The sequence below is a fragment of the Vanessa tameamea genome, chromosome 6 (genome assembly GCF_037043105.1).
Source record: "Vanessa tameamea isolate UH-Manoa-2023 chromosome 6, ilVanTame1 primary haplotype, whole genome shotgun sequence".
NCBI classification, from domain to species: Eukaryota; Metazoa; Arthropoda; class Insecta; order Lepidoptera; family Nymphalidae; genus Vanessa; species Vanessa tameamea.
Window position 1 is genome coordinate 5,066,032 of NC_087314.1, and position 25,845 is coordinate 5,091,876.

Consider the following 25,845-nt stretch of genomic DNA (forward strand, 5'->3'; position numbering starts at 1 on the left):
TTTTATCACAAGGTATAATTATTTATTGGAGCTGAAGTAAACAGCATAGCTATCTACATACTAGAAGCGACACGTTGTTATTCATATTGATACTCGCGCTATAATAAGTGAAAAACACGTTAAATGGGACTGAAATAATATAAAAGAAGAAATCTAGTTACTTAAAACGTATTATCATTGTAACTGCATTGTAAAAATAATATACATATAGGCAATAACAAAGAAATGTATCAAACTTTAGTATATAAAATTACTCCAGAGAAAACATAAAATGTAACGTCATTAATTTTTTAAATTACTTTTTTTAGAAATATGCAAGCGGAAATATTTTTTTTCGCACTATCAATTAGTATCTCATCTTACTTTTCTCTTCAAATGACGTGACATATTAGGACATGTGATGTAGACATATAGGTACATATTTACAAATTTTTACTAATTGTTATATTCCTTACAATATGTACGTACAGTTTTCTATTATTATATATATATATATATATATATATATATTATTCTCGTACCTTCTTTCAAATATATCTTAACATTGTAATTGCTCGTTAACTGATGGATTAGATACGTTCTCAAGAGGCGAGGCGGCTTTATATATCAATTAAAATAATAATAATAGAGATCTTTATTAATTATATATTATAGTAATACGTACTATAAAAAAATAATAATATATAATTTGACATAAATACAATTTAAATTCAAAGACAATCGACGACAAAGATGAAGAGTTCGTCACGGTGAATTCTCTTTAAGGCTTATCTAGTTAGTCGTGACTGTTCAGTGCTGTTTCTCAAAAAGCTTCCTCAACGAGGTAAAGTATCAGGGCCGGACCGTAAGTTTAGGACCTTGGGCTAACACTACTTAGGGGCCCACCTAAGACATATCTGAACGTACACGTATATAATTGAATGGGTTTGATTAATTGCACGACTCGCAGGGCTTACATACGACACGATCTGTTTAATTTAATAAAGATATGGATTCTTTCGCACTATCGTCTATTTTTGACTTTGACTTGACTTAGCTGGGGGCCCCTTGACTTGACTTAGCTGGGGGCCCCTTGACTTGACTTAGCTGGGGGACAACTTGAATTTCATTTATTTAATTATTTATTTGTATTTCTGTTTCATTGTTTTCTACCCGGTTAATTATGTTTGATGTGATGCCTTCGCCAGTAAGATCAGAAATAAAGAAAAATTGTAAAAAGTTCTATCGTATGTAAAAATAAATCCCTTTTATGTCACTGAAAGTGTCGACGAAGGATATAGTTAAACGCAAATATTAAGCTGATAAGGACTATATTACTTGAAATACAATTCGGTAACTTTTTAAAATGTCGCTTCCCGCGCTTGGTAACCAACCGCCATCTTATTTTGATGCCCCGCCCCACCGAGCGGCCACCAGTGTGCCCAGTTGATAAAAAAAATCATTTATTTTTCGTCAATCAGTACTGAATAAACTGACTTCCGAATACTGGATATCTTACTGTCACTATTCAAATGCGACTTCAGTGTTTTATATCCTGCGTCGAATCAAAATCACAAAAGGAACGAAATATACCGTCATTCACCTGTTTTTGTCCAAAATATTTAGAAAATAAGTATGGCGTAACAATGGATTGAAAAAAAATTCAAAAAATTTAATGATTCATATTATTTATTAACAATATTACACTTCGATTTCACTAGTACCAAAAAACGGGGAATCCAATTATCGTATCATAAATCCGAAAAAGGTTCGAAAATCGGTGAATTCGGGTGTAAATAAAATTAATAATAACGATTAAAAAAGCATTATATCTTGAACTGCCAAACCCGCCCCCCTTCCTACGGCTATGATTATAGTAGGTTTATATACACAGTAAGAATAACACAATAACGTTATGTATGTCTAAATACTAATTTAATTATAAATTAGTTTACTGTTACTAAATTTATGAATTTATAAGATATAAACTATACTGCGATTTATTTAGTAGGTATCTAGTAGGAAGGTAGGGAAAATTGTTACAATCAGCTGGAAGACACTATGCTTAGCTCGATTTTTTTAAACTTCTACTGACATTGACAGCGTCTGTGAATACACGCGTAAGTACCTACATATATACGCCTAGACATATTACGACTGCGTAATTTATAACTAGTATAGATATATCTTATAAATGACTCTGTCATACGTGTAAGCGTTGATCTCAAACCGTCAGACGCGATTGATGTTTGGCACTTTAATATCTTATGGGAAGGATAATCAAGGAAGTTCGTACTCGTATACGTCGTCAGACTACTATTAAAACAAATATTAAAAGCGAATTTCAGGTTACAATTGTATTATCATCTTTCAAGAATACCTATGTTACCACAATTTAGGATAACATAACATTGTTTCAAATTAGTTATACGAAATAAAAATAAGAAATAATATTTATTAAGTTGGTACACACTACTAATTTATATTAATTTAATCACTGTTTTTCGCAATTTAATCACATACCATTTTAAAAAAGTAATTAACAGGGTATATGTACTATCTTATTATATTATAAAACTTATTATGTAAAAAAAACGCAGACGGAGCATTTCTGTTATCAAAAGTGCCTCCCTTTGATTTTGTAGCTGCACTATATTGTTCCGCGCGCTCCATTTTTACATAAAAAATATTATTAGGTACTTGATAGTGCAATTTTGGTTTTACTCGATACCTACTGATTGTTAAATGAAGCTATTATTGTTGACATATTTAATTAAACTACAAAAATAAAGTTTAACTATATTCAAAAAAGCAACAACAAAATTAGTATAAAAATAGTTCTTGGAGAGAAATAGTTCAGTTGTGCTGTTTTCTTTCAATAAAAAGCAATGGTAGACCACCCTGTATGCTCTGCACAATACCCGAAGCAGGATTAACGGGTGGACGACGGATTGTATTGGGCGCGGGTCGAACGCTGAAACGTGACAATACGGCCGCCAGCCCCGCTAACGATTGCATTAGCCCCAAACGTGCACCTGGAAATATTTATAGCTGTTACATATTTAAATAAAATTATTATATATATTATTTGACGCTATGCCAGAGTGTATATCTTAATGTGTATTAATAGTTAACAAGACTAAAGACTACTGGTGTTTATAATACAATAGCTATAGGCGTTTTGTATAAAATGTGAGTCTTAGTCGCACGTTTGAATTTGGGTACACAACGCCTAGTTTGAAACCTTCAAGTGCCAGATATGATTCCTTAACATGTGTATGCGAGCAACTCCTACCGGCACTCTAATTAAGTAAATTCTTAGCATCTTTAACAGGAGCTTTGCTTAGCAGTGGATTTTTAAATTCAGATACCTTTCTGACTATAGCCAAAGTCTTAAACAAGTTACGTATAGATAACTTTTTCTATTATACATAATACGATGCGAGCCCGTTCAAGATGACTCGTATATACAACCAAGTATTATATCATACAAATACAATTGAATGATAAGTATGAAGAAGGTGATACGTAATTGCGAATGTTCTATAAAATAACCCAGATAACATATAAAGTGCACTTAAGTACATACCTATACAAGCACGTGGTCCGTCACCAAATGGTAAATATGAGAATTTATTATTAGACGAAGTGTTTTCTTGAAATCTTTCCGGTCGGAATTCAGTTGGCTTGTCGAAATATTTCGGATCGTTGTGCATTGCTTGAAGCGGTACTATCACTCTCACTCCTTCATCGATTGTCAAGTTTATATCTTCAAAAGTGTACTTGCGGGCACACTCTCTTATCAAGAAACCCAATGATGGAAAAATTCTCATTCCTTCTTTGAATGTCCACTCCAAATAGGACATCTCCTTAATAGCGTCGTAACTGAGTTTATTATCGTACTTCTCCAAAACTCTATCTATTTCTTCGTGTATCTTTGCTTGCACTTCAGGGTTATAAGCAAGTTCATGCAGAGTGATACTAGTCGCAGATGAAGAAGTCTCAAAGCCTGCCGCGAAAAATATAAATACCTGAGCTGCTATTAACTCATCATCTAACTCCAAAGTCGCAACGTCTGGCTTTCCGTCTGGTTTTATTCTCTCGATAGACTCCCCTACAATCGTGCCTTTCATTTTGCTTTCGAGTAGAAGGTCTATGAAATCGTTTCTGCCAGATGGTTTATAGTTCCTTTGCCGTTGAACTGCATCGACTAATTGAAGTATTTGTTTTTCGACCCGACTCAACGACTTCAACTTCTTAAACATGCTTGGGAAAAGCTGTTTTAATGTAATTATGAAAATTTCCTTCGGGCCTATTTTGAATATAGTAGCTCCGAGTCTTCTAAAAGCGGAATTCTCGTCTTGAAGAGAATCGGAATCAAGTCCGAAGCCACAGGCACCGATAAAGTCGGTAGTATATCGAGCCATGAGATCGCGCGCATCGATTGCTGTTCCGGCGGCGGCGGCAGTAAGTGCTCGCGCTTGAAGTTTCTCAGCGCGTTCCACGATCAAAGGGAACATAGCCTTTAACTTACCACTCGAAAACGCGGGTGTCATTCGCTGTCGCAGTAATTTCCATATGTCTCCGTCCGCAAAAAAAAGATTTCTCAGCAAGGGTTCTATTTCCTTTTTGTGTTGATTCAAACCACGTGGATAAAAATGGCTAAAGTCCGTTATTAGTATTCGCTTGACCATTTCAGGATCTCTGATTATTAGTTCAGTGCGAGACGCTCGATAAAATCCTACAACTTTTTCGTTTGAATATTTCCAGTATAATTCCGAAAACAATTCGGTTACACTTTTACGCATAAAATAATTTCTCGCATTGTTACCAAAAAATGGTAAGGGTTGATCGTGTTTTACTCCTTTCAATTCCCAATACTTGTGGTTTCTCTTTCCGTATAAATATAGCACGAAAATGGCAACTATACACAAAGTTAAGCCTATCATTTTGACGACAGAGTGTAAATATCTAAATTGCAAACTAATTAACTGTTATTATTTATAAAGCGTTTTTCCATAAATAACACAGAGAACTGCATATGTCTGTTGGTTTAAACGCACTAAAGCATTTTATAGGAAGTTTGATTGATCATCGAGTATGCGTTGATGACACATCGCTATTAAGTTGATACGTCGAAAACCTGTATCACAGAAATACGGCTTGTTATTCAATAGTAAACGAAAATGTTAATTGTATTTTGATTTAAAGCACATTAAAAAGTATAAAAAATCTTAAGCGAATATTTTAATATAAAATATAGATAGATACATATTAAGTACATCTTTTCTGTAAGATCATATAATATATGACTAGAAACAAATTATAATATTCTAAAACAAACGTTGTAACTTGCAATGTTTTAACTAAACGAAGATCTTTATTACAAAACAATTATGTATCTTTATAGAAAATCATTAAGTAACGTAATGTTTTACACAAAAGTATTTTAATCATTGTTTTGTGCTGTATATATCTTCCTGCAATTGCAAACATTGCAATAATTTAATATTTACTTAAGCAAAAGCTTATCAGGATAATTATTGGACTTCATTGATTTTTTGAAAAAAAAACACATGAGCTAATAAAGCAAATAGATAGATGATTGCGCAATGTAAAATATGTTATACATAAGACGTGCACAAGCGCATAAAAGTATGAAATTATTGTGCAATATGATTCTTATAAATAAAGATGGTGCACAGGCGTAAAGTATATGAAATTAATGTGCATCATAATATACTTTCACGTGTTAAAAATAATTATATGTCTCAAATTATATCATTATAATAATTTTTCGATTAATAAAAGTAGGTGAGGTGATTTTTTAAATTAAAGTTTAATTATTTAAACATCTTATATGCAGCAACAAAAATCTTAAAGTCTTTGTACTGCGTACGGACTTTGAAAGGTAACTGCACTAATGACTATAATCAACGAGTCTCAGCGTAGGATGTTAATTCAGAGTCACTAAGTGGAATTTTATGTGATGTTTATAGAAATATTATTTTATAGCTTGATTTAAAATAAGATATTAATATGAATGCATAAACCAAAACTGTAACAAATTTTGAGTAAGTTGTTTAATTAAATAAATAATTTATTGTCCGTCAAATTGTTAGGACTATAAAAATGTAGGTTTAGTCTTTGTTTATTCTACCCCCAAACAGCAATAGGTGGTTGGTATTGCTATGTTTCGATATACGTAAAGGGTGAGTAAGGCGTGATTGATATTTAACTTGTTCACTGATAATGTGTGTAGTGTAGTTGCGTCTATTAACAATCATCAAACATTTGCCCATATATCTCCCTGAAAAAGAAATCTTTCCTCGGACGAATGTTTCCCAAGTGTTCCGTGTGTTGTGTTGTGTATGTGTGTTATATTTATGTTTTACGCGAACGAAATCTGTGTCTTAGCATGTGCAATGCAAAAACGTATTTTCCTGTTCTACAGGAAATTATACGGACCATGTTTACATATATATAATTAATTAACAATTGGTTATAATTGCTTGCCGCGTCTTCAAACATTTTTAAAGTAATATGAATACTCTTTTGATTTCGATTTCAGCAAGATTTGTTTGTATTTGTCGAAAGAAAATATTGCCATATTTATTCGGTTTTGTGTGCTAAAAAGAACATCGCTTCAAACTGGCCGAAAAAAATCATACTCACCTACAGAATTTGTATGTGTTGCCTATAAATTACAAAACGTTAGTCTCCAAATTTCAATTCTAAATATATCTTATATTAAATATAATTCAAGCTGTGCGTTATAGTCATTAAGTTAACACACGTGTGTTTATTATGATATAGATATATTGTATGATTACACGCCAAACACGACGGAAACACTTGTTTAATTGTTTTAAATACTTACCTAAGACTTCCTTGATTCTAGAAAATTACGGTTTATTTATTTAGTAAAGGCATAATATTAGTATATATTTTAGGTAAATATACCTACCTAGGTATATTTACCTACTTACTTTGTTATTACTAAAATAAATATTGATCACTTGAAATTGCTGTGTAGTTTTTGTATGAAGCATAATTTATCTAATGTATTGTTGTCCATGATTTATTTATTAAAAGTGCGCATCTTTTTTACTGAAAGTACGTACGCTATCTCACCAAACAGTATGTTAATAACTTGATATGTTTAATATGATTATAATTATTAGGTACTATTTTGTACTTTTGTTATACGAGGAAGAATTAAAAATATTATTTGGTAGGTCTAAGGTATATGACTCCACTTAGTAGTGGAGTCCTAAACGCAAAGACGACCAGTACAGTCAGGAGGAATGTTGAAGGAACTCGTTTGAAGGAACCCAGGTTATAAGAGGAGGGGAACACGTGTGCTGGTAGAAAATTCCATTTGTTAGCGGTGCGACACAGAAAAGTGTGCGCGATAGAATTTATGTTACATTTAGGGGTTAACATCGAGAGCCAGTACGCGTAGACTTGTGAAGGAAAGGTAAAGCAGGAATAAGAGAGAATAATTCCTTAGAGCACTCACCGTGGTACAGTCGATAGAAAGCGCTCAGCGCCGCTATCTCTCGACCCAATTATAAAGGTTCGAGAGTATTGTGACCTTTATATATTATTTATTAATCTAACGGTTACGCGTACCCCTACTGTTGAGATTTGAGTTAGGAATGTAGTATTCCACCCCCAACAAGATCTCAACAGTAATAGCAGCGGCGCTAGGTGTCAGGTCTTTCACATTGATGTAACGCTCTTTCCAAGGGACTAATGCAAAGTAATCACAAACACCGTCTCAGTAAAAGGCGACGTTTGTATGCCGCTGAAGGCAGCAGCTTGACTTGTGGCAATTTGGTAGATATAAGGCAGTGATCCGAAGAACCAAGAGGAGTGAACCTCAACCTGATACTCTACCGGGTGTGAAGTCAGCAAAAGATCTAGTAGATGAAGTGCTTTTGTGTCTGTCTGGGATCCTGGTGGGCTGATCAACCAGTCAAGTCATGCAAGCATGAGCTCATGCTTTCGCTCTCACGTATGACCAAAACTAAGCATGATTTATTATTATTTTTTAACTGACTTAAACAAAAGAAATGGTACTTAAACTTCTCAAACGCGTATATAAAAAATTTACGTACGTGTTTGAGAAGTTCTAATTCTTCGGCGGAATTAAAATATTGTTTTTAATAGCATGCAAATAATTAATTACAACAAAATCATTATTATTATTAATGTAATTTCTTCTTTTTCTACCACGACTATAGATAACACATTGAAGAATGATTGCCGTCAGTCCACAACTAACAGTACAACCTGGTAAAATTTTTATGAATTTATGAATAATTTTATGTAAGATATCTACTGTTACAGTACATCAATAAAAATTCGCAATTCAAATCCAACTAATCTCACACAAACTTCACTTGTAATTTATCGAGGGTTCACGGGCTATTTGTATTAAGCGACATTTTTAGAACTTTACAGGAGAGCAGTTTAAAGTTTCATTTTTCGGAAAAAAATCATAAAAAATAAAGTTCACTTTTTTTTTCAAAAACTTTTACTATATTGTTTTCCTTCAAGAAATCCGCAAAATTGTGTCTAGTTTTCATTTTATTACATCGGTTTATACCAGATATAAAGGTCGCTTGATACAAAATGACCTCAAATCACTTTTATTTAGAAACAGGCTAAATGATTCAAGCACCGTAAACTGAAAATTGTAGGTTCATAAAAAGGAATTTAACGACATTAAGGTGTTATTTTAATGTAAGGCAAAATGTGTTAACAACCCGTTGATAAAAAAATAGAATCAGTCTAATCAGCTTAACCACCTGAAGTATCGTAAAGTAGATACAGACGAAAATGATTTATGTAGCACTTTACACTAAAAGTGAATTGTTTGAAATGACAGTAAAATAGTATGTATAATAAAGTTTGGCGTCTAAAACAAAATTATTTTGCTTTATATTAAAAACTGTCGAAGTAATTCATAATTATAATTTCATTTTAATATTTGAATCAAAGGTTAAAATGAAAATGCCCATCACATCATCAGTCAGTCTTAATTCACTGTTGATACAGGCTTTTTACAAAAAATGCCAAATATCCTGGTCCTCCACCTTCCGTTTCCAATTGGGTCCCACTAACTTCTTCAGGTTGTCGATCTACCTTGGGGATTTGCTGATCTGCGGTCTCCACTCTAGAACTCCTCTTCTCCAACGGCCATCAGTCTTTCGAAATACGTGATCAGCTAAACTGCCTCATCAGTCTGCTACTAATGCAAGTTACGTCATTAACTCCGGTTCTTCTCCGGATAACCTCATATCTTATTTTATCCTTAAAGGTACTCCGAGCGTAGCTTAATCCATAACCGCAGTTAGAATAACTTACACGTTACTTAAACGTTATCCACGTTTCAGTAGTGTAAGTAATGGTAGGTATTAGGGCATCCGTTTGGTCACACCGACTGTCTGACTTCCACCGCTGCAGGATTAAGATCCAAAGTTCGCAGCGAAGAGTGGTCATCCGCATAGAGGATATCGCAAGATATCCTATGAGGAGGCAACAGTCATTTCCGCTTTTGCACATTCTAGTGGATACGAAATCGAGAGTCTATCAGCAATCCGCGTTCTCTGTCAGAACGGTGAAAGCGCGCCCTCTTCGAGTTTGCTGGAGGCGCTGAAGCGGCGAGAACTCTGGAGTGCTCTAGCAACGTGGCGCAACCGTCGACGCCTTGAAAGACACGCGTGCAAACGCATTAAACTTATTCTAAATAAAAGCTTTGACCAATCCGTACTTTTTTTTATTTATTACCAAAAAACAATTATATAGTTACAACAATATCTTTATGACTACAAGGTATTGGTACAGATATAATTATATACGCCACGCCACGTCTATCCTATTTGCTCTAGCTACTACCACCAGTTGCACCGAATTATGTAGGTATATGATCACCACTGTATATGGGTTAAAAATATAATTCTCCATTTGGCTCAGGTAGAGGTAAATAAGTATTTTATATATAGGACAGCTACCTTATCTATCACGATTCCCTAATTTTATACAAAGGAATTTTAGAAACTAGTTATAGCAACACATTGTACAAGTTAGCCAACTTAATAACCAGAGGTAAAATAACTGTGAACGGACTATAGTTATTAGTCTATTCTTTTTAAAATGTCATTTTCACTTCTTGTCGGTTGTCGGAAAGATTATATTATATTATACGTGATATTGGCAGAATCAAGAATGTTGTATAATCTATGGACACTATATTTTGCTTCAGAATAATTTCAGGTTCTGACATCGGACAAAAAATAAATAAACATAAACTTGCTTGGTTGTAATTTTGTACTTAAAAACTCGTTATCTCGTAATGTTAATCAGTTATCTATTGAATTAACTGAAATAAAAGATATATTAATAAAAACGATTATGGCCGAAGCTGATATTACAGAACTACGAAAGCAATGCATTGATAGTTTATTGTCGTGTGCTGATAACGTATCGAAATATGTGGATATTGGAAAAGATGCTGAACTAAATAAGCTAAAAAAGTATTTAGAAAGCTATTGTTTTTCAGAAGCGCAACAAAATGCAGAAGCTTTCGTTTTGAAGGAATTTACAGTACGTGATAAATATTATAATTTAAAGAAGTTTTATAGTACACAAATATTTTATAATTAAAAATGAATTTAAGCTTTGGTCTGTGAATATTGATATACTATAATATTCATCGAAAATAAGTAACTAAGATGTTCACTGGATGTTGGCCTTATCTCGGGGCATTTAACAATTTTCATTTTAAATCTGAATGTGTTTCATTAAATACTAATGTTATAGAATTTTATGAAAGCACACTAGGAATTCAACTATTCGTTTCCTTAGGATCAAATGTTCTCTTTTATAATTTTTGTAAAAGACTATTTTACTGCTTTATATAATTTTCTTATACTCTATTATTGACATAAAAGAAATGTATCTATAGTTCAAAGAATTCGAATAGGATAGATAGTTAATCTTTTTTATTTACAAAATTTTTTTGTAACTATTTAGAGCTGCTCATTATCACAACATATAAGCTCAATATTTGTGCTGTTATCTTCTATTTTTGTGTATTATAAATTCTTATATTACTTAGTTCAGTTCTTTAAACTCTCAATATATTTTCCTGTATTACTATTTCATAAGCTATGCAATTCTTTATAAAGTTTTAAACTAACATGGTTATTTTTATTACTATAATTGTTTAAAATGGGATATTTACCATGTTTTTTATTTTTATATAAAAATAAAACACATGGTAAATATCCCGTTTTAAACACTTGTAGTATGTAATTCTTGTGATTATGTTCTCAGGAAAGTAAAGCATCAAATCTCGATAAGCTGGATGATATTGTTATGGAACAATTGAGGCGAATTACTCAAGCTAATGATATTAGTAGTCACCCTCTTATAAATGAACTCGAACATAGAATTGAGAGAAATAGCCGAAATGTTACACGTAAGAATTTTTCTTGTATTTGTTTGGTAATTGACTTTAATTAAATTTGGCAGTAGAGCTTTGTCCAAGCATAGTTGGTACCAATCACTCATTCTAACACTTAGTATTTATTAAATTCAAAAATGACAAAGCATAATAACTATATTTAAAGTAATTGCAAAATTAAAGCAAATTATGAATTCAGCTTGACAAATATTATATAAATATCTTTTTGTTTTTTTTAGAACATTTTGATGAATCTGATTTGGCCATAACTGACGCTGAAGAGAGACATGTAAGTACTATTTTATATAAAACATGACTAAATGGTTATTGCATTCTTCCATACAAATGAGATAAAGAATTAAATTATATCTGTGTCCTGGGGCTTAAAAGGTCATAGTATGTTTTGGAGTTAATGTTAACAATATTTTCCCATTTACAAAACAAATATTTGTGCAAAAATTGCCTAACATAACTAATACCAAGAATATTACATAATGAGGCATATTTTAAATAAAACAACCCACATCTGTTCATTGTTTCTGTTCTGTTTACAAAAAGTAAGAAAGATTGTATCTATATTGGTACAGATTTTTGCAATACAAAATTCTATCAGAAATTGTAGGAAGTGCATGAGTAGTTAGTAATCATGCTAATTTTAAAAGTACTAAGGCATATATTATACAACTACACAGTACTCAATATATATTTCAATTAACATATTGTGAATATAAAAGATATTTATATTTGAACATAAAGTTCAAGACTGTAGTTTAATGGCACCACCTTTTATATTACAGACTGATCCAATAACATTGAAGCCTATAGAGAATCCAGTAAGGAACATAATTTGTAATCATGTCTATGAACGTGATGTTATACACAGTTACATGCAACGAAAAAGAGGAGCCAAGTGTCCAGGTAACATAAAAAAAAAAAAAATTGATTCCATTAGAAAATTAAAAGTTCAAAAAAAATTTAGCCATTATCTTTCTAGCTGATTCTGGCACCTTCAAATTCACTGTTAGTGGTGTGACAATCTTTTGCCTGCCTGCATGATTTTAGCTTGGGCTAATTATGAACCCATAAGGACATACTCATGTCTCTTAACTCCTACACCTACAGCTAAAGTAGTGTACAATTCATATAGCTTATAGAGTACCAAATTTTCATATTAGCCTCAGCAATACCTCAGTTCATGAGCGTAAAGTTGTGACGGCTGGTTCACACGAATACGGTTTACGGTTACTATTTGAATTTACTGTTTAAATTAATTTAAAATTATTTAGACATTTGTTTTAATCAAGTTGATAACCTTGACTTGTTTGTAACTTTATTTTATTTGTATTTTGAATAATTTTACCTGAAGTTGAATCTTGACATGTACTCAAATATTTTGGTTGAAATTTAATTATTTTTTTTTATATTTAGTAAATATTTGTTTAAGCTTAATTTAAACGGATGTAAACATCCTGGCGCCCGATTATGTTAACAATTAAATTTAGAAAATTATAAAAAGTTACTTTTTAATTTTTTTTTGTATATAGATTTGCTGTTTTTGTAAATCTATTTGTAATGTTAAAATAATTTATCTGACTTCCGGAGCACTTTCTTTTGAGGATTTTTTTAGTTTAAAAACTTTTCCAACTGCCGATTTTTTTTTGCCTCAAAGAAATTTAAATATTTTTTTGTATTGACCACTACTCGTCAATAACCCACCACCCAATTTTAACGTTACAATACTTTATTAATACGTAACGGCCGGCAACGAACCTGCAACCCTCCTGGTGTTGCAGATGTCCATGGGCGGTGGTAATCACTTTCCATCAGGTGAGCCTCCTGCTCGTTTGCCCCCCTAACATAAAAAAAAAGAAGAAACGTATGATATCCACGGGTAGATGGGGCCTTTTTATTTGGCATAGGTTGGCGGACGAGCATATGGGCCACCTGATGGTAAGTGGCTCATAGACAATGGCGCTGTAAGAAATATTTTCTTACATCGCCAATGCGTCACCAACCTTGGGAACTAAGATGTTATGTCCCTTGTGCCAGTTTCACTGGCTCATTCACCCTTCAAACCGGAACACAATAATACTGAGTACTGTTGTTTAGCGGTGGAATATCTGATGAGTGGGTGATACCTACCCAGACGAGCTTGCACAAAGCCCTACCACCAAGTAAATGCTGCTGATTATTGTCAGTATTATTTAGTAATTTAAACTTTTTCATTTTTTCAGTCGTGGGTTGTGTTAGCCAGCAACCTTTGCAAAACAAAAATCTTAAACCGGACAAAGAGTATGGGAAGTATCGGAAGTCAACACCTCAGAACTCTACCGCGTTGCAAGAACAAATGGATACCGATGCAGCATATAGCCAGGAATACTAAATTTTATATAATCAATGTACCACTATTATGAACTTGTTTATTTTATTAACTAGCTATGCCCCGCGGTATTACGCGTTCCTACTTGTCTATTATACATGCAAAAAAAATCTAACAATATTTGCGGAAGCAAATCGACAAGAATTTCTAGAAAAATTATTAAACTTACACTGTTGCTATCAAATAATTGTTGCGGATTGAAAACTCTACAAAATATTAATTGTTCTTAATAATTAGTTCTTATTTTAGGATTAATTACGTACTTGTATTGCCAAAAAAGAGCGACAAATAGATATTTAGTTCGAATAAGAGAGTACTCATCACCCGATCCGCTCTCGTAGGCCGGCCTTATTTTAAAAGAATCGTGTTGACGATTTGCCCTCGTTCGTACTATCGTGAATAGGTAGCAGATCGGTCAAAAGTCGCTCCTAATGGTATATACCATGGGCATTGTAAGAAATGCAAACCATCTTACATCGTTAATGCGCCATAAACCCTGGGAACCAACATATTATATACTTTGTGCCTATAGTTACGCTGGCCCAGTCACACTTCAAACTAGAACACAACTACTAAATATTGTTGTTTGAAGGTAGAATATTACCCAGGCGGGCTAAGCTGCGTATTGAATACATCCTGGCGCAATCGTATCTGACACGTAGGTTTCAACACTATGTTATAAGAATCAGTATTCTTGTTCGTATTTAAACGAGATTGTGGCATTTACTTTCGTACATAACTAAGTGAATATTCTACAACACATCGGAATAATTTTTTATAATATAATGTAATATCGATAGATCAGGATGACAAAACAAATTCAAGCTTGATAATAATATTCCAACAAAATATATTTTTTAACCCCCCCCCCCATAATAATGTGATTATTTCACGTGACAGATCAATATTAGAAAAAAAAGAAATAAACGTTTTTATGACAGACTTAAATATTATGCCACATAGAATGAGATTAATTAAAGTTTAACAAATTATTATACATTTAATTATATAATAAAATTTGAAATATAATAATGTAAATTGTTTTATTTATTAAATTAATAATTATATCTAGTAGGTAATAATGTGATATCATTAATAATTAATTATGATAGCCCATGTTAAAACACCGTTTTACAGGCTAGGCTTAATCTATTACAATCAATCAAATACATACGAATAATAAAGTAAAGGGGGTGTAAATGAAAAAGCATTATTTTACGCTATAATTTTATTTAAGCTGGAATCTATTAACAACGCACAAAATTGCACAGTTACGATTTAAATATCTAAATTATCATATAGAAATAATGTGCCCTAAAACTTGGTATTACGATTTAAGTGCCCCAATTTATAAATAATTTTGATGAAATCTTGATCACTTAGTAACACGGAAGTATTTAAATAAAATAAACAATTTAATAGGATTTTATAACATTCAATTGAATATTATTTATTGCCAAAATTATATGCATCGTAAAAAGTTATGACAATTTAAAAAATATATGTATAAGAAACTTTAACAAAAAAGTCCCTTTCATAAGAATTTATACAAAAAAGTACTTTTACAGCGTAAAACAATTTTTATAAATTATCATCGATAACTAAACGCGTCCGTGACTATTTTCTTTGAAATATTGACTCTCATAGTTTAAGATTTCTATTTTTTTATTATTTTCTACAATTATCTTATTTTTGTATAAATTCTTCTGAAATTATTAAATAAATACAACAACACCTACGAGAACATAAAATCGATAGTAGAAGTTCGAACATAAATAGTGATTACTTCACTCGATACTTTATCAACAAATCGCTTTTTATATATCGATGTTGCGATAAATAACTTCAAAGTCACATCGCAACCATAGTTAAAATACATAAATGATTCAACTTTATTGAATTTAACAACAACTTACAAAGCTGAAATATCATTTACATAGCTTTCCCAAAAAATTTAACAATATTTGGTCCGTACTTAATAATGTGCGTTAACGAGAATAATCGTGTTTCTTTATTTTATAATCACAAACATTGGATTTACAAGCGATTGTAATAAACTAATCCTATGACTAACGTGTGTTTGTGCGATTTTGTGCTTGAATTAAATGGAATTTGTTCTCATACGAATTAATATATGAGAATATTATAGTAATAAACTAGTCTTCATTCAATTTATCGATGCTAAATAAGGAATGATATGCTTTGATAAGTAATTAAGAAATTACGAACCTGTAATCACATTGTAAGTAAATTTATTTATAACCTTGGTAGAAGAGAAAATATAGAAAAACATTCAAACGATTCTAATCCGCTATAATACGATCTTCTTAAGAGTGAAGTCAGCATCGGATCTACGATTTTTCCAAACCGGGGTAGAAACTCGATAGTGTTGTCCCCTCTTCTCCAATTTATGTTCGAAATTGAACTGAGATGCATTTCAAAACCGAATACATATATAACTTGCTCGTAAAACATCAAATTATTTTTGCGGTTTTTGTTTTTGTTTTGAAACGACCGCTCGGGGAACAGCTCCAGGTTGCCTCTTCCCCCCTCTCCCCAATAATCAATATCCGGGGCTGAGTGACGTTTTATGTGGAGATTTTTTGATTAACTAATAATAAAGTAAACTTTTATATCATAATGCATTCATTCACAAAATCGCATATATATTACTAGAACTATGTTCTAAATATTTGGATATAGCTTCAGACTATTGATAAGTGCACTATCGGATTCTTAGTATTACATTTCCTACATCAAAACATGAATTTGTATTAATGAATAATAAAATCATATTGATCATATTAATTGTGATTAATTAAATCTTAGTGATATATCATTTTGAGTAAAATATTAATTATTATCAATTATAAAAAGATCATGAGAAAATTAGAATGTTAATAATAGATATTCAATTTTTTTTTTTTGAAATTAAGATTTGTTATTTCATAAGAACTTAGAAAATATATAGATATAGTTAACTTGGATCAATATACAAATTCATATTAAGACGTATAAAGCTAAATAGAATGAAGAACGACAGGAGAGAAGCTTACATTATACGTATAATAATTATAATACTTATAATAACTGTATTGTACTTAGAGTATTACGTTATATTGCTGATTATTTGTAACACACGAGTGTTGGTACATTCGTGGCGTAGCTATCACATAAATATATAAACTTAATTTCACAAAAAATTAGTATCAGAAAAAGTCTTAAAATAATTAATCAATGTTTAGGTGAATTACTTTCTTAAATTTTGTACCGATTTTTTTCGTCTAGCTTCTAAATCACTGTTAAATAAAAAAATGCATATGATAGAAGCGTTAAAAAATTTTGTTGTACAATTGGATATCTTTGATTATTCGCCTTAGAAAATATAACAATCGAATTATTGCTACGCCCGTGTACCAAGTTTTTATTAAAAACTACGACAAAATGTTTAACCATAGAACTTGTTAGTAAAATTAATTAAAAGATAATTATTAATCTGCTTACAATTAATGACGTTCTTTCTCTAGACATATTATATGGACTCGTAAAACGAAAATTCAATAAAAATATCGCCATAGGTGAAAACCTCGTAAAGCATAGTCTGTTTTTTCTTTTATTTATTTATGGAATTTCAGACGCATATTCAGATTGAACCTATAAAGTAAGTTTACGTAATTTTTACATGCTTTTATTTAACTTATAATGTAAGTATGTTCGGGTGAAATATTGCAATTCAATTTAGAAGATATCTAACCGAATGATCTGAAATTTTGTATACACGTTCAGTTTGGATGATAATGCATGTTTCACTATGTGACGTCATTCTAAATCCAACATGGTGGCATATCCAATATGGCGGATTAATTATTATTTTTAATGCACTCCTACAATATGGATTGCAAATAAAAAGGCTTTAAGTAATCGTATTTACTTAGTTTGAATTTTAATAGATACAATTATTCACATCAAATTATTTAATTTTCTTGTTTATCTACGCAAGTAAATATCGCAACAAGCTTTTATATCATATAAATTGTCTCAATTGTCGTTATAATTTAACAGTAGTAGTTTTAGTGTGAGCGCATTTAAATAAAACCTTGGTTTTAAAAAGGTTTTCTGCTTTTGATTAATCGTTATTAATATTGATAAATAAATAATGTGTATCAACTTATTGAAATAATTGTTGCGGATTGAAAACTATAAAATTCGGACAGTGACTCAACACTTGATAATTATTATTACCAGAAACTTCTTCTTTGTGGTGACATGCTATTCTACTAAACCATGTCTAAAATATTTTGGATTAACATTGTTTTCCATAATTACTATTTCTTTCCAAATTACTTTTTTATTAATAATTGAATAAGAATATTTGAATATTTTGTCTTGTCAATTTGTAGACGAAAGTGTCATTAATTTAAGACAGTCGATTGGTATAATGTGTCTAGAAACAAAATGTCATTGCTTACATTTTGTAATATTAAAAAAGTCATCAAAGTTTGAATGAAATTTTAACAATTTAATAACATTATTTACCTTATACAATTTTTTTCTCAATTCCATTTATAGTAAAGGCTTTATTTTTATTTAAATATAAAAAACATTTCATTTAATATTAAGTTGTATTAATTAATTTTTGACCGAGTAATGTAATTAATTCATTTTTTGACCATTTTCCTTTTATACTAATAATAATAAATAAAGCGTCGTATTTAAAATAAGTAGTATTTATTTTAAGCTTATTCTAGTAAATGCCCTATTAAATTCGATTAGTAGTTCTAGTTGTTGATAAAAACATTGCGAATAGTTACTTTAAAAATTTAGAATAGTAACTATCTGTCAAATATCAGGGAGTTATCCAAATAATTGGTGAAAATAGTTGGTCTGAACACTTTCTAAGGGATACTTTTCAGAAGATAAATGAACAGTTACATAGTACAACAGATAAAATAAATATTATATGAAAACCGTTATTCTTAACGTTTTTCGAATTTGGAATAAGTTTTTTTTTTTGGTTGCATATAACAATATATTTGAATAAACACATTAAAAAAAGAAACTTGAGGCGTACGGTAAGACGTAGTAGTATGGTATTATAATATTTTTCATATTAAAAGCTACAATATTACAAGATATTCGGTGAGTAGAATGTGCATACATGCAAAGCTGATATATCTGAATTAAATTATATTACTCAGTCACAATAATAATTATATAAATACATACACATTATATATATTTTTCTATATAACGAGGAAAGCAAAGCTTTGGAATGTAGATTTATAAATAGAGAGATAAATACTAAATGCAACAATTATATTAAATACTATCAAAGAGGAGAAATATATTATTATAATAATTATATATAAATGTTACTAGCGAGTAAATCTTAAATCAGCGATGAAAATTACTTTCAAATCATCAAATCATACTTCAAGTTTAAGTATTTTCAAAACATTAAACTCGAATTAATCTAAAAACTACTACATAATTGAAAATTATTTGATGTCAAAGTAATTTTCGCCCCTGTATAGATTCCTATGAAAATACAAGTATCAAGATTAGTTACATTAATAAAGCGCTCTAGAAGAGTTATATATTAATTTAGGTATATAATTACTTTGTACTGATATATTTAAAATGTTGCTACGGAAAAATACATTCCAACAAAATAATATTGTTATATTGGTGTTTAGTGCCAATAAAGTATTATTTTATTTAAATGAACATGAATGAAGATACATACAAAACATTATTTATGAAGATGTTACTAATAAAATATTTATAAAATTATATATATAAAAAATATATATAATAAAAGATATATTATTTTTATATGTGCCAATATGATATAAGACATTTCAGAATAGTTATCGTAGAATGAGTTTATTCTACAATTGATATTTAAAAAGCGAAATATACCATGATATTCTAAATATATACATAATTAAATATTTAAATATAGAAGTATACTTTCAAACATATTATCAAAGTAAAAGGTATTAAAACATCTATAATTAAAAGTGACTAGATAAAAATAGGTCTAAATTAATATTCAAACGATTAATACTATGGCACTTTAACTTAATAAAGTTCTGATTAAAAATTCACCGGAGTTAATATTCAGATATAAATGCAGGTAAAACCCCAGTTTTGGTAACAGAGGGCTTGGCCAAGTGCGTTACCTATTAAAAAAATTGTGTAAATACACGACAAATATATTGAATGATTGTTGTGAGCCATTACAATACCATTACATTGTATGATCAAGCATAGACAAAATAAAAATAAAAATATCGAGCTCCACCAAATAAAAATAAAAAACATGGTAAATATCCCGTTTTAAATACTGTTAGTAATAAAAATAACCATGTTAATTTAAAATCTTATAAAAAGAAGTTATCTTTAAAAATAGGCAAAGACAAAACAGTTCACTATCTTTTACTCTTCTGTTTGGTAGCCATTGACATGATTTAGTGTTAACAATACAAAAACAGAAATAAGTCTAGATAAAAGTTTTTCAAATATGGAAAATATATGAAATATTTTCTCTAATTTAGGCTAATGATAGAATTTCGGTAACTATGCGACCGCTAGTACTTTTTACAACAGTTAGAGCCTAGATCTAATCACCAGATGCCTCATGAACTCGTTTTTTCAGTAATATTGTATATAAAAATGAATGCCTATTTCTGTTCGTAAACTATGCGATTTTTGTACAGAAATTTGTACAGATATTGTTGGCACTAAAGTTAAGGTCCTTTTTTTATATAAATCAACAAGCAAACCACGTGTAGCCTAGTTTTGAAATAGATAAATATTAAATTTGAAATTTGTCTTTCGAATTTACAAAAAATTGTGTGTAACAATAACGTTATAATGGTAAACTCGGTCAAATATCCGAAAAAACAATATTACTATAAAACTAGTAATAGTAAGAAATTGGAGTTTATTGGAAACAGTTAATAACCGGAGTCGTTTTAAAACAATTTTCAAAGCCCGTGAAAAGACATTTTAGCAACTATTTCGGAATGTGTCTTTCGAAGCTTTAGAATTTTAGAAAACGGTTTAAAGTTATTATTTTATGATTAGAATTTAACAATTTTGACAAGCATAAGACCATTATCACTATTAGAGTTTATAACTCTAACGTTAAATTTAAACCAGATTCCCTATTCATCAGATATAACAGTATTAATATTATCAATACATGATTTAAGTGCATCACTAAAATCTTTTCTAGATTCTACGACTTTTTTCAAGGATTCGTGAACTTTAGCATCCTTGTAATCGGATACGATGGTGTTGTTCTTCGACGTGATATCAAGGAAGGCAACGAGGTTCTCTGCGACTTCTACCGGCATTTTAGCGCAATTCGTCTCCATAAGTACCGAAACGTGCTTACCTATTTCCGAACTTATTAACTGAGTCACGAAACTCTTCTCGATATCGATAGTCTCAGGCGTGTTTCTGAGCGTGTGTATCGCGAGTAGAGTGAGAGCTAGGATGGCCTCGTTCTGCATTACGGAGTGAGACGCCACGAGCATATTTACCAAACTTGAGATACAGCCTTCAGCCTGAAAAAGGACAACGATCATCGTTCGCTTATATTCATTCGCAATAAATGTAAAGTGCAAGCACTCCATTATAGCATATACAGAAACTTCTTTTTAAATAAATTTTTGAAGTTGCATTTTTGACTTATTTTGAAAAAATCTATAAAAACGTGATAACTCAAAAATGGTTCACTTTTACATTATGCACATGGGGGTTAAAATTATCGCAAATAGTCCCCCCTATCACCTCCTAAAGGGAATAAGTCGAATTACCAATAACCCTGTATATATGGTATATTTGTATGTCAAATCTTCTTTGAAATAGTTTAGCTGTCATCAATGTGCTCGATTGGAGGATACGCCTAATGCAAACGTTCTCGGCAGTCGGCTTTAGGGTGAGTCAAAAACAATTTAAGCGATAGTGACATCGTCGCAAGCTATGATACGACTTTGAAGCCCCCGTACCTGCACGATGCCTGCGAGCGCGCCGTCCCGCGGCAGCAGGCGCACGAGCCACGCCAGCAGGCGCGGCGCCTCCCCGCCCGCGCCCGCGTGCGCGTCCGCTCCCCAGCGCGCCGCCGCCCGCAGCGCGTCCGCGCTCCCCGCCAGCACTCGCGCCACGCTCTCTGCACATCCGCACTTAGTATTACTTAGAGCTACATGAATTTTTATAAGCTTTGGCTTCTCAAAAACTGCGTTGGATCGATAATAATTAGACATCATCTCCAAATTAGACACAGACGAGGGAGGATTACGATCTTTTTTTATACAGTTAAAATTATATTAATTATTATATCGTACAATACTTTAATTGATCTTAGTAACCGTTTGACGTACTAACTGACGACTTTGGTAGAGAGGTTTTTTTTGCAATGCCCCATTATAGGGAATTAGTAATATTCCTATTTTCTCCTCAAATTAAGCTTAAAACATGTGTTAGGAGTGGGCCAAGGGATCTTGATCGAACCTACGACTTTTTACATCGCAGGGCGAGCCTTAAACCATTGCGCAATTGACGCTGTAAAATTCAATAGAAGTAGAGTACGCATGTATCACCTTGTCCGTCGACGAGCATGCGAATGGCGGCCAGCAGCTTGTAAGCTACGTGGTGGTCGCGCACGGCGGGCAGCGCGGCCACGAGCACGGCGGCGGCGCGCGTGCGCGCGGCGACCCGCTTGTTGCGCGGCGCCACGCTGAGGTTGCGCATGGCGGACAGCGCCGCGTGCTGCAGACGGCACGCCGTGTTGGCGTCCACCGAGCCCTCCGTGCTGTCCGCGCTCTCCGCGCCCTCCGCACTCTCCGCCTGCGAGCGCACGCTGTACCCGTGGTACAATTCGAAAATATCTGGAACATACGTTTACATGCTTGTCAAATCCTTGGAACCTCCGAGCACCTCTTGTTTTTTTATGGTATCGTTAAGCGGGTGGGCAAATGGGCCACCGGCGTTCACCCCTGGCTATAGTCATTGGCATCATATGAAGTTTTAGGAGGCTGCCTTACGGCGGCTTTTACAAGCCCGCTAAGTCTTCTCTTGTCTGCTTACTACACACATTGACAACATCTTTACATATATACATAAATCGTCTGTGTATGTGTATGTGACTGAGCTCCTTTGATTAAACTGATTTCAATGAATTTTATTGAGTGTATTTTAGATTGAAACCGATAGGTGGCGCTGCGATTAGGAAATAAATAAAATTCTTATTTCACCATGACAAATCTATAATAGTTAAGTTAGTAAAGTTAGCAACAATATCAATACATAACCAATGATTAGTTTTATAATGCGAATATTTATTGACAGTGACAGACATTTTCTGTTGAATTGTCTATTTAATAGTATTAGCTTAGTTTACACTAATAAAATTAAAATTACCAAGCAATTTGTCGAAGATTTTGTCATCCATCATCTGTGTACAGTAGTCATCCCGTCTAGCAAAGTTACCGATAGCAAGCACTGCTGTGGTAAGGAGCTGGTAATTCTTAGAATCCAACCACCTTACCATAGTCAAGTACACTTCACCTTCTCCGTTGTTATAGAGGATGTTCATAGCTTCATCTGAAAGTAAACCAATTTTATACCCATTCATCCATTTTCAATATGGCAATTGACCAATTAAAATTCATACAGGTTTCAGAAATTAGATGTATTTGTTTCAAATGTATTAAATTGTATATTAATAAAGAATTCATATATGTCACAAAAATCATCTGATCAAATGTTGTGACTTAGTCACTTAGTAGTTGAAAATAGTGTTATTTTATTAAAGTAAAATCTAACACACTTACCTCCAGTCAACACAATAATAATAAGGTCACAAGCTTGTTTCATAACAGTATCAACTTCACTGTCATCAGCAGTTAACTCGCCAGAGTCAAGCCTTTGCACAAGTTGCTCAAGACGTAGACATACCAAGTTGACACCTCCTTCATTAGCAAGTAGAGTTTTCACTGTATCTGAAATTGTTAATATTAGGCATTAATTAAATGTAGAATATTTCAATGAATTTTGTGAACATCAACATTACTTTGAATTTATTTTTAATGGACTTTATATGAAGTCAATACAAAAAAATTGCTTACTAAAAATAATAGATGAATATTGAATAATGAGCAAGTGCGTATCGTGAAGGATTCACGTAATTATTTTATTAAAGCCAATTTCAATAAAAGAGGTTATCAATAGTGCTTTTTATGTTTGTTACGAATTTGAAAAATCCTTTTTGTTTGGGATTGGTTGATTGAGATGGACGACACACCCATCAAATTTGAATTTAAAGAAAAAATTGAAGCCTTGTTTTTTTGTTACAATTTTATATAATTTTCGATTTTATACAAGCTTTAAGCTATTACTAAAAATTTATCTCACAGTATAATTAATCTTCCAGTCTTATCAATAATAAAAAGTTCTGTTTTCAAATAATATTAATAACTATGGGATATGCCTTGTTTAGTGTATAATGTATGTTTATTTTGAATCTAATTAGTTTTAATTACCATGTTCAGCTTGAGTATGTAAGTGCTCCAAACACAACTCGGAAACTTCAATATTAGTGGTTTCCTTCAATATGTTCAACACAGCAGTATTTACATTTGAATCATACAGAAATTCAGGATCATTGTCATTAATCACACTTAATATTAACAAAACTGTAGATACAAGATCATCCTCCATTTGTTCCTTCTTAAATTCCATAGATAATATTTTTTTTACACATTCTATTAAACCTCCTTTCACTAATGATTCTGAGTATTCTTGCCCACCGATAACGAAGTTTAATAATGTTTTACATGTAAGCAATTTTATTTCATTTAATGGCATATTTGTTTGAGTTATACTGATTTCCATAATGTTGTAAAGAGTTGCAATACCATTGCTTTCAATTAATATTTTTCTAGTTGTGTCACAATCACAGCATAAATTCCCCAGTGCTCTACAGCACTGTTTTATTAAATCTATTCGTTCTAAAGTTACCTCCTTATTTAACATTAGCAAAATAACTTGAATAACATCTTTTACAGCATATGTTTCTCTTTTAGTTGGGCATTTCGCTAGTTCTGATATTGCCTGTACAGTCAGCAATACTATTACTTGGTCACTACTTTTTAATAAGGCCTTAAGACATGACGATACATCGTATTCATAATTTTTGCCTTCTGAAATTATTTCGTTGAGTTTTGTTTTTAAATCACTTACATTTTCTATGTTTTGTATTACCAATTTTTCAAAAGAAGAAGATTTCTTTGCTGAAGATCCTGTTTATTGTAGAAATAATATGTATAATTAGAATCATGTAATGTTTTATTCAATGTAAGTAATTAAATTGTGAATACATTTACCGTCCATGTTGAATTTAATTAAAGCTAAATTTACGAAAAACTATTACTACGAGTATGAATTATGAGTCTCTCTTAAAATAGGCACTGCAAAAGTATTTTTACATAATTTAAAATAGAGTTAAACCAAATTTTACAAGCAGTGAAAATTAATTGACAGATAGACAAATCGATGTCAAATTTGATTAAATATGTCACGGTCAATGTCAAATAATTTATGCCATACGTTTGGTTATCACATTTTACAAGAGTCTTCTTTCTGTTATTTATACATATTTTTTTCTAATTAAATAATAGTTCTATAATTATTATGTGTAAACCTATGGAATACGTGAAATAAAAATTTTTTAGTGTACGTGACGGTAACACAACAGTAAACGTTGGTGTCTACCAAGAGTTACCAGTGTATTAATAAAACTCCTGAAAAAAAAAACAGAAAAATATTTTATGAATTTACAAATATTAGATACTATTGATTAAGTATTAGTTAAAAACCTTAATAATTGTGTCTAAATTTTTGATAATACTGACGTTTTACTTTTGCGGTTCATATTATTCTGATTTCCAATATTTTAACTTAGTTATTTTAATACTTAAAAAAATATTCAAATAGTTAG

At 31.6% G+C, this 25,845-nt stretch overlaps 3 protein-coding genes across 3 annotated transcripts; 1 reads left to right on the plus strand and 2 right to left on the minus strand.

The window, feature by feature from the left end:
* Positions 1-2,766: 2,766 nt before the first annotated feature.
* On the minus strand, positions 2,767-5,057 carry LOC113393562 (cytochrome P450 6B6-like). Its single transcript, XM_026630519.2, has 2 exons — positions 3,569-5,057; positions 2,767-3,014 (listed from the first exon to the last, which is right to left on the minus strand). The coding sequence occupies exons 1-2, from the start codon at positions 4,926-4,928 to the stop codon at positions 2,836-2,838; spliced, it is 1,539 nt and encodes a 512-aa protein (XP_026486304.2). The 5' UTR covers positions 4,929-5,057; the 3' UTR covers positions 2,767-2,835.
* A 5,268-nt stretch (positions 5,058-10,325) lies between these two features.
* On the plus strand, positions 10,326-13,870 carry LOC113393566 (E3 SUMO-protein ligase NSE2-like). The gene is made up of 5 exons (XM_026630529.2): positions 10,326-10,593; positions 11,326-11,470; positions 11,695-11,744; positions 12,253-12,373; positions 13,690-13,870. Exons 1-5 carry the CDS (start codon positions 10,402-10,404, stop codon positions 13,836-13,838), a joined length of 657 nt encoding a protein of 218 aa, XP_026486314.2. The 5' UTR covers positions 10,326-10,401; the 3' UTR covers positions 13,839-13,870.
* Positions 13,871-20,252: 6,382 nt separating this feature from the next.
* Positions 20,253-25,397, minus strand: LOC113393560 (GTPase-GDP dissociation stimulator vimar). Its single transcript, XM_026630518.2, has 7 exons — positions 25,232-25,397; positions 24,389-25,147; positions 23,681-23,848; positions 23,268-23,450; positions 22,448-22,735; positions 21,857-22,017; positions 20,253-21,412 (listed from the first exon to the last, which is right to left on the minus strand). Exons 1-7 carry the CDS (start codon positions 25,236-25,238, stop codon positions 21,008-21,010), a joined length of 1,971 nt encoding a protein of 656 aa, XP_026486303.2. The 5' UTR covers positions 25,239-25,397; the 3' UTR covers positions 20,253-21,007.
* Positions 25,398-25,845: the final 448 nt, after the last annotated feature.

Excerpts from the sequence above, each read along its gene's own strand:
- LOC113393566 (XM_026630529.2), top strand. The coding sequence starts at position 10,402 with ATGGCCGAAGCTGATATTACAGAACTACGAAAGCAATGCATTGATAGT. Across the intron at positions 11,471-11,694 it reads AAATAGCCGAAATGTTACAC|AACATTTTGATGAATCTGAT; the intron begins GTAAGAATTTTT and ends TGTTTTTTTTAG. Across the intron at positions 11,745-12,252 it reads CTGACGCTGAAGAGAGACAT|ACTGATCCAATAACATTGAA; the intron begins GTAAGTACTATT and ends TTTATATTACAG.
- LOC113393562 (XM_026630519.2), bottom strand. The coding sequence starts at position 4,928 with ATGATAGGCTTAACTTTGTGTATAGTTGCCATTTTCGTGCTATATTTA. Across the intron at positions 3,015-3,568 it reads CGGACCACGTGCTTGTATAG|GTGCACGTTTGGGGCTAATG; the intron begins GTATGTACTTAA and ends AAATATTTCCAG.
- LOC113393560 (XM_026630518.2), bottom strand. Across the intron at positions 23,451-23,680 it reads TATTATTGTGTTGACTGGAG|ATGAAGCTATGAACATCCTC; the intron begins GTAAGTGTGTTA and ends GTTTACTTTCAG. Across the intron at positions 21,413-21,856 it reads CGCTCGCAGGCATCGTGCAG|GCTGAAGGCTGTATCTCAAG; the intron begins GTACGGGGGCTT and ends GTCCTTTTTCAG.